Below are 10,203 nucleotides of genomic sequence, written 5' to 3' on the forward strand. Positions count from 1 at the left end.
GAGACAAGAACAACAGGGAAATATGAGCAAAGATTTCATTTAGTCCAGAGAGTAACCCCGAGGAATGTTCGCTGTATGAAGAGAGGCAATTATGTGATCAGTTAGAGGCCATTAGGCTGGATTGCGCTGGCGTTTATGATTAAAATGAAAGCAGAGACGGTTACAGTAGGCTGAGGAGCCGAGTGAGCGTGGTGCTTCGTGAACAGAGGTCAGAGCTCAACACGCTCATGTGTGAATGGGGATCAGACTGTGAGCGAGGGTCAAGAAATCACAGAAGAAACTCATTCTAGATGGACATCAGTAAACCTTATGGATTTGTCAGGTCTTGCAGTCTAAATGACCCTAGCGGATCTGTTTTTTTATCGTTAGTTGTTCCCCTGTTTAATTTGTTAACTACTAATGTGTTTCAGGCACATGTGTTTATACTCATTATAACACTAAACTGACAGCTTTATCTCAGTCCTTGGTGGTTCATCTCAAACGTTTCTCCTGTTTGTCCACCAGGGGGCATCCTGATGTACGGGGCCCTGGTGCTGTTCGATCAGGAGTTTGTGCATGTGTTGGCGATCTCCTTCACTGCTCTGATCCTGACGGAGCTGCTGATGGTGGCGCTGACGGTCCGCACCTGGCACTGGCTCATGGTTGTAGCCGAACTTATCAGTCTTGGCTGCTACCTCGCTTCCCTCGCCTTCCTGAACGAATACTTTGGTAAGAACCGACAAAAGGCATTTTTTGGACATTCTTATTTTATATTTTTATTTCATTTTTAATGTAATTTAATTCTGTTTTATTTCATTTATTAATTTACTTATTTATATATTAATAAATTTTTGTAGTTGCATATACTTTTTTGAATATTATTTATCTACCTTTCTACCTACCCATTTATTATTTATTTATTTGTTTATTCATTCATTTATTGTTTGTTATTTTTAATATGAATTTTTAGTTTATTAATTGCATATCTGTTCTTAAATTTGACACTTTTTTTGGTTTAATTTATATTTTATTCATTTGAATGTAAACAAATCAAAAATATAGATAGATAGATAGATAGATAGATAGAAAACATTTATATCTATTTATCTATTGTTCTATCTAGCATTATATCCATTGTTCTTTCTGTCTATCATTCTATGGTTGTATTGTTCTATCACTGTCGTTTTTATCTGTTTACTATATAATTAATTAAATAATTGTTTGATTTTTAACTATATCTATCGATCTATCTATCTATCTATCTGTGCTGTCAAACGATTAATCGTGATTAATCGCATCCAAAATAAAAGTTTTTGTTTACATAATATATGTGTGTGTACTGTGTATATTTATTATGTATATATAAATACAAACAAAAGTAAACAACCTTATTTTGGATGCGATTAATTGTTTGACAGCACTACTATCTATCTATTTATCTATCTCTTTATTGTTTAATCTGCCTTTCTGTCTGGCTATATAATAAATGAATTCAAGAATTATTTGTAAATAATTGTTTGATTTTTAACTATATCTATCGATCTATCTATCTATCTATCTGTGCTGTCAAACGATTAATCGTGATTAATCGCATCCAAAATAAAAGTTTTTGTTTACATAATATGTGTGTGTGTACTGTGTATATTTATTATGTATATATAAATACAAACAAAAGTAAACAACCTTATTTTGGATGCGATTAATTGTTTGACAGCACTACTATCTATCTATCTATCTATCTATTTATCTATCTCTTTATTGTTTAATCTGCCTTTCTGTCTGGCTATATAATAAATGAATTCAAGAATTATTTGATTTTGATCTCTCTCTCTCTCTCTCTCTCTCTCTCTCTCTCTCTCTATATATATATATATATATATATATAGACTGTTTCCCCTTAAGCTTAAATAAAAGGCCAAAATGAAAACATCCTCTGTAACAGATGTTCTGTAGGCTCTGGTTTCAGTGTTCGATCCAAACACACAGATTTAGTTTAGACTGATGTACAGTAACTAAAACTTTTAAGCTCTTTCTTCTTCTTTCTCTCCATCTCTGTTTTGTGACTGTGCCTCAGGCATAGGTCGCGTGACCTTAGGAGCTTTCCTGGGTAGGTTTGTCTTTCCCTGTGTTCACTCTGTTGTTTCACCAACTATCATTTCCTGTGTCCACAAACATGTCCGTTCTCCTCCCTCGGGTTTCAGTCTCGTGTGGTGCGGGCCCCTGAGAAGGAGCCATTCAAATGTGCCCTAACCCTGTGATCACTCATTTTTCAGAACATTCCATCGGTGAAGTGCATCCCATCCACTTCATCCACAGCCTGACAGACTTCTTTTTCATAACTTGTGAAAAAAGTGCTTTGATGATATAAACACTTTGACCCTGACGTTTTATTTTCTTCATCTGTTTTGTTTGTCTTCAGATCTTTCGTTTATCACCACATGGGTGTTCTTGTGGAAGGTGTGCGTCATCACGCTGGTCAGCTGTTTGCCGCTCTACATCATCAAATATCTGAAGCGGAAATTCTCCCCGCCAAGTTATTCCAAACTCTCCTCCTAAACTTTCCATATGGTCACATAGTGTCAAAAGGCATGCTGATGTATTTATAAGCACACACGACTGCTACATCAAACACTTTGAAACTCATCTAATCCTTTTTTTTAAATGCTGGATGTTAGTTCACCCAAAAATGAACAAGCTATCATTTACTCACCGTCATGTTGTTCTAAACCTTTATGGCTTACAGTCTTTTTTTGGAAACACAAAAGGAGAAGTTCATCAGGATGTTCATGCTGCTCATCTTGAAATCTGCTTTTGTGTTTTATCTTGAAGGAAAATCCTATATGTTTGGAATGACACAAGGGTGAGTAATTAATGACCAAACATTCATTTTTGAGTAAAACGATCCCAGCTACAAATGCCTAAAAGTGCTTTATGATGCTGTTTATGTGTGCTTCATGAATGCTTTTTCAGTGACATAATGTGGTTTTTGTGAGTGTGTGTGTGTGTATATATATATATATATACATACTTTGCCATTATAAACTAATATGAGTGTTTCTGTGCTCATCATGTTTCTGCACTTAAAGATAGTGGAACAGTTGTAGGACAAAATGGTGAGTAGTATTGAGTACTTGAAGAGGCTAAAGCAGAAAAAAAGAGATCAAGATAGAACTAAAGAGAAACCAAAGGGTGTTTAGGCACCCACACTGGAATGACGGGCCCAATCCTGTCACTTTTTACTTACCGTAAATGTATACGAAGGAAAAATCAGCATTACATGTTTTTTATTGAATATATGATAGCTTTTTATTGTTTTTTTTATTGGTGGTATGTAATGATGTTAATGATTTCATGATAAAGTTTCAACTATAGTGAACCTTTCATCATTAGTATTATCACACCCATCAGCACTTTCCCTTCTGGCACATTCTGTATTATTAACTTTATTAATGAGCTCTGGGTGGGCGGGGCTTGATAAATACCTATGGTTGTGATTGGAGTGTTCTGATTGCATGAGTGCATACTGAAGTTGAATTCGGACAGCTCTGGTTTCCTGTTGTGCTGTGGCTGCTGCTGCCATATGATCCTGCTGCAAAACTGTGTAAATGTAAACCAGAGCACAGCTTGTGTTATTACAGCAGGAACTATTTGTTCTGGGAACAACGGTCCTCTCAACCTGACATTCTAAATGACATTGTATACGACTTTTGACATTTGACAAATCAAACTTGATTGATGCATGACTTGATTGACTTTTATTACTTATTGTGACGCCATCAAAACAAGACATTAATGTATCAAAGTTTTAAATTCCTTGTTTTATTGTTGTGATTATTGTTTTTATTTTATTTTATGTAAAGCACTTTGAATTACCATTGTGTATGAAATGTGCTATACAAATAAACTTGCCTTGCCTTGCCTTGCCTGTGACTGTGCTGACAGTGTAAAGTTGGCTCAATAATGTGTAAGATCATCTTGCCTTATCTTTATAGACCAAGTCAACTGGAATTAGGAATGAGTTTTATCATTCACTTTATTTTCTATAGCCTATAGAGTGTGTGAGAGTGTGTGTTTACAATACTGAATGAAACAATGCCAAGCACACGTGTGTCGTATGCTGTTCCTTTCTGGTGGATTTCCTTTCTGCTTTGAAGAGTTGTACTGTACTCAGGAAAACCACTAACTGATTTCTTCTACTGTATATAAACCGTTAATTAACCCTGTTACAGGCCTAACAACAATAGCTTATTTATTATTTGTTTGAGTATTTTGCTTTTGTTTCTCTGGCAATTTTCTGTTGACTGATACGTGACTGAAAAATGTGATGTTTTTGTGGTGTTGTTACTGCGACTGCAGTCGCTGCTTCTGTTAGCGTATTTTCTCAATGTCATCAGCACGCTGGTTTCAGCAGTATAATTTAACATTTTAGCATGACTTGATTGACTTTTATTACTTATTGTGTATTTTTGTTGGATTGGTGTTATAAATAAATGACTTTTTTAAGATCGTAAAAAACTGCGAACAAAATAATTGAATGTTCTAGCTGCTTAGAAATAGCTTTTCTCGCTCATCAGCACAGCAGTTATGTTTTTATAGACAATGACACCTCACAATCAGCTATTTATTTTGGAGTTTTACCATTTTTGAGGACATTCACAGGAAATACTGCACTAGTTTTGTCCCTAAATATATAGCAGATATGCTCACTGAATATAAACCTAACAGACCACTCAGATGGGTGCAGAGCCAGTGGTGGTTTTGTAGGCAAACATTAATGCCTTGAATTTAATGCGAGCAGCTACTGGTAGCCAGTGCAAATTGATGAACAGAGGTGTGACATGCACACATCTGAATATTTGGGTTGAAGTGTTCTGGAACAGTGTTGTAAATACAACTTAACCACTGATTTCTAGTCAGTGATTTCTAGTCAGAAATCAAATTTGGCCTTACAAAAGAGGACACGACTACAAATCAGTGGTTAAGTTGTATTTACAACACTGTTCCAGAACAGTTCAACCCAAATATTCAGATGTGTGCAGCACATTTTATGGAGGACTGTTTACTGATCCTGGTAGAGTAGACTACAATGCTGGCTGTTCTGACTCACAGACTGTAAGTACGTTTTTATATATAAAGAATTTGCCGCCGATGATTCAAACGCGAGTTTTGAGCAGTGTAGAGTAGCTTTTGTAGTTTGTCATTTCTCCGATCACAAATGCAGACAGAGTTTTATGTTTACGCGGCGTGATGCAACAAGTAAAAAGACAGTATAAGTCATTATAATCCGTAATTATGTCCCCACTGGATGCAACAAATGCCTCGTTTATAATGGGTTTTAATGTTTTTGTTTCGTCGCGTAACATTAAGGTAAGGGGCGTAACATTTCAGTCACACGCTTGAGGTATTCGGCCAATCACAGCACACCTCGCTTTTTCAGACCGATGAGCTTTATAAAAATCGACGTGTTTCAGAAAGGCGGGGCATAGAGGAGAAACAATAATGTACAGTATGTGGAAAATAATGTGTTTTTTTTACCTTAAACCGCATAAATACATTTCATTACACCAAATACACAAAATAATGTTCTTTTTAGCAACATCATATGGACCTTTTAACAATTCAACTCTTTTTCTAAAGATAGCCTACTGTAAGGTTAAACAGTTTTAAACATTTTTTTTTATTATTGGAAAGGTTATCATTAACTAGACCAACATTTGGTTCCAAGCTTGCAAGCCCGTATAAAGTTATTAATGGTCAATTGATTTGTAACTTGATTATTTGTTCATGTATTTATTCATTCGTTTGTGCGTTTATTTATGCATTTGTTAGAATTAATTGTATAATTTAATTGCAAGAAAATTAATGCTGGATATATATGGTTGTAAAATGCTTCATATAGAATTTGTAACGGGTGAGTAAAAAGTGAGTTACAAAATATGTTCTTAAACACTGACCCCTTTGTTGAAAATAACAAAAATTGCTTACTATTTTAAAGTTTCAGGCCCCTTTTTTACCCAAATCATGGAAAGTGCCATTTCATGTGGAAAGGACGTGAGAAGCTATGACAAACATCCATGGGAGGACGCAGTTTGAGTGAGTATAAGCTTCTGTCTCTGACATCTTTACAGTTCAGCGCTTCACAATTAATTGTATGCTCTGCTTCTAAACCACTAGAGGGCGGCATTTACACAATATTTAGTATCACAGAAGACAAAGGTTGGATCCACATGGAAACTACATGTGCTGGTAAGATTGCATTCAACATTAGGCTTTCAGACGTGTGACCCTGGTTAAAGCAATACATATCTTTATTAATTTTACACCTTTTTTTACCTTGAATTTTTTTAATTATGTATACATTACCAGTCAAACGTATTTTTTCCTTTCTTTGTTAACTAGACCAACATTTGGTTCCAAGCTTGCAAGCCCGTATAAAGTTATTAATGGTCAATTAATTTGTAACTTGATTATTTGTTCATGTATTTATTCATTCGTTTGTGCGTTTATTTATGCATTTGTTAGAATTAATTGTATAATTTAATTGCAAGAAAATTAATGCTGGATATATATGGTTGTAAAATGCTTCATATAGAATTTGTAACGGGTGAGTAAAAAGTGAGTTACAAAATATGTTCTTAAACACTGACCCCTTTGTTGAAAATAACAAAAATTGCTTTTTTACCCAAATCATGGAAAGTGCCATTTCATGTGGAAAGGACGTGAGAAGCTATGACAAACATCCATGGGAGGACGCAGTTTGAGTGAGTATAAGCTTCTGTCTCTGACATCTTTACAGTTCAGCGCTTCACAATTAATTGTATGCTCTGCTTCTAAACCACTAGAGGGCGGCATTTACACAATATTTAGTATCACAGAAGACAAAGGTTGGATCCACATGGAAACTACATGTGCTGGTAAGATTGCATTCAACATTAGGCTTTCAGACGTGTGACCCTGGTTAAAGCAATACATATCTTTATTAATTTTACACCTTTTTTTTACCTTGAATTTTTTTAATTATGTATACATTACCAGTCAAACGTATTTTTTCCTTTCTTTAATCCTTGAAAATAGCTTTGTAAACAAATGCAAATCCCCTCTACCTATGATTTTCTATATAAATCTATAACTTTATTATCTTTTTTGGAAATAGATTAATTGGACTTGATAGTGTAGGTAAAGCATCCAGCAAGTGTGTAGCATATGTGAACATCTCAGACAAGTTTTGAACACGTTTATATATATTATTGTAATAAAAAAAAATAAAAAAAACATGTTTCATGTAATTTGCTCTTGTAATGGCAAAAATTGATGTTCAGCATCATTGCTACAGTCTTCAGCGTCACATGATCCTTCAGAAATCATTCGAATATGCTAATGTGCTGCTCAAGAAGCATTTCTTATTATTATAAATGTTGAAAACGGTTGTGCTGTTTAATATTTTTGTGCAAACGTAAGATTTGATTAATGGAATGTTAAAAAGAACAGTATTTTTAAAAAAATTTAAAATCTTTTGTAACAGCATAAATTGTGATCAATTTAATGCATCTTTGCAAAATAAAAGTTTTTTTTCTCTCTCAAAGAAATTACTGACCCCAAACTTTTGAACTGTAGTGTGTGTGTTATATACAAATTATTATTTATTGTTTGAAATACTATTACTATTATTTTAAAATGTGTAAAATAGTCATAATAAAGAATGAGCAGTTGTGTCCAAACCTTTGACTGGTAGTGTATATTGTACTTACTGAGATAATCAGCCTTGAGGCACAGACAATGTGTTATCAAGCCCTCCACCCAAACTCACCCACACATGCTCTGCAGAGCAGGAAACGTGTGGTTTACAGCGACCCCGCGCTAGATGTGATGGTCCACTGGAACTAACATGCCAGGAAGCTTTCTCTTTCATCTTATCTATCTTTCTCTCTTCCTCCCTTGCCCTTCTCTCTATATCTCTATCTACCTTTCCACACTTGTACATCAAAACTCAATTTTGCTGTGCCAGTTTTAGCTTAAAATGACTCAAATCCACGGCACATGCCAATATGGAGTCTCCACCCTCTGATGTGTTTGTGCGCTGGACATTTCCGCAGAGGTGGTGGGGAAGTTGTGTTGTTTTATCAGCCACATGTGGGGCACAACACGCGTCACACTGTTTTGCTACTGTCTCAAGTGTATCTGTTTTTCCAAAGCATTGTGTTTCCTGTAGGTGGACACAGATTCAGGATACGCCTTTAGCTAAGCACTTTCTTACATCAATGAAAACCTTAAGCTGGGTTTTTCGGTGATTATTTCTACAGTGTAAAATCCACAGTCTGTCTATCAATATATCCTTTACTTTTTATATTTTATTTGTTTGTTTATTTTTCCTCATTCTTAAAAATGAGGGGTTTGTGTGATATCTATCTATCTATCTATCTATCTGTTTGTCTGTCTGTCTGTCTGTGTCTGTCTTTCTGTCGTTTTGTCTGTTAATCGTTCTATCATTCTTTCAATGGTGTCATTCTTTCTGTCTATCAGTTATCTATCTGTCTATCGGTTATCTATCTATCTATCTATCTATCTATCTATCTGTCTGTCTGTCTGTCTGTCTGTCTGTCTGTTAATTGTTCTCTCATTCTATCTATCAATGTGTCATTCTGTCTATCAGTCATCTGTCTGTCTGTCGTTTTGTCTGTTAATCTTTTTATCATTCTATCTTTCAATGTGTCATTCTTTCAGTCTATCAGTCATCTGTCTGTTGGTCGTTCGTTCTGTCATTTTGTCTGTTAATCGTTCTATCATTCTATCTATTAATGTGTCCTATCTATCTATCTATCTATCTATCTATCTATCTATCTATCTATCTATCTATCTATCTATCTATCTATCTATCTATCTATCTATCTATCTATCTATCTATCTGTTTGTCGTTTTGTCTATTAATCGTTCTATCATTCTATCTATCAATATATCATTCTATCTGTCTGTCTGTCGTTTTGTCTGTTAATCTTTATATCATTCTATTTTTCAATGTGTCATTCTTTCAGTCTATCAGTCATCTGTCTGTCTGTCTGTCTGTTGGTCGTACGTTCTGTCGTTTTCTATCTGTCTGTCTGTCTGTCTGTCTGTTAATCGTCCTATCATTCTATCAATGTGTCATTCTTTCTGTCAATCAGTCATCTATCTATCTGTCTGTCTGTCTGTCTGTCTGTCTGTCTGTTAATCATTCTATCATTCTATCAATGTGTCATTCTTTCTGTCAATCAGTTATCTATCTATCTGTCTGTCTGTCTGTCTGTCTGTTAATCGTTCTATCATTCTATCAATGTGTCATTCTTTCTGTCAATCAGTCATCTATCTATCTGTCTGTATGTCTGTTAATCGTTCTATCATTCTATCATCTGTCTGTCTGTCTGTCTGTCTGTTAATCATTCCATCTGAGAATGAATTATAATACAATTATTTGATATACATAAACAAAATAATGGAAAAATTAAGAATTGATTTGATTTGTTAATTATTTTTGCTCAATTTCATTGAGTCACATGAAGCTTGGGTAATTTATTCTCAGGGGCAGCATTTGCTCAATACCACTGTCTTAAAAATCGATTGGAATGACTTTCCTGCCGTTTGTTGCTCAACTCGCAGTGTCGTGGATAGGTTAGTTGCTGTCGTGTCTGGGCCCCAGAGTGGAGCTCTGGGCAGAGGGTCTGTGTTTGCTCACTCTGTGGGAGCCCATGAAATCCCTCCCCTCTGGAACACAGCCACGGTTGCCCGGCAACAACCTTACACAACAGGAAACAGACTTGGGGATTCCGTCACTGTGCCGAGTCAAAGAGAGCATTCAGTGGAGACAGGAAGCCCCAAGGTACAGCAGGGGGCAGGTCTATAACCAAGGCCATGTCATGTAAATACCACCTCAAATTGTTGTTGCTGTTTCTACTTTAAGCACTTTATATGTTCATTAGCTTACTTTTAAATGTGGTCTGGATTTTATGACATGGACTCATAAGGCACATCGTAAAAAGACTAAAATAACACGTTTGATTGCAATGCCGTTGTGACGTAAAAAAAAACATGCTTTTCTTGTACTACATTGTCTTCATGTGTTTTCAACCTGCCTAGCATGGTAAAATTTAACCCATGATGCATATTTTCAGTTGCTCGTGGAGCCCTAGTCATCTGAAGTTCAACTTCAGCATCCAAACTGGGTTTTATCTGTTTTATCTATTAAGGAAAGAG

General features: G+C 35.4%; 1 protein-coding gene across 1 annotated transcript in view; it reads left to right on the forward strand.

Moving 5' to 3' along the window:
• The window catches only part of LOC107592071 (probable phospholipid-transporting ATPase IIB), a 45,336-nt gene extending 42,618 nt beyond the window's left edge, over positions 1–2,718 (forward strand). The window contains exon 26 of the mRNA XM_016281432.1: positions 2,399–2,718. Within this exon, the coding sequence (XP_016136918.1) occupies positions 2,399–2,535 (137 nt within the window). The 3' untranslated portion in view covers positions 2,536–2,718. The remainder of the gene's footprint in view (positions 1–2,398) is intronic.
• Positions 2,719–10,203: the final 7,485 nt, after the last annotated feature.

This window comes from Sinocyclocheilus grahami, unplaced genomic scaffold (assembly GCF_001515645.1).
Source record: "Sinocyclocheilus grahami isolate Dianchi unplaced genomic scaffold, SAMN03320097.WGS_v1.1 scaffold149.1, whole genome shotgun sequence".
NCBI lineage: Eukaryota > Metazoa > Chordata > Actinopteri > Cypriniformes > Cyprinidae > Sinocyclocheilus > Sinocyclocheilus grahami.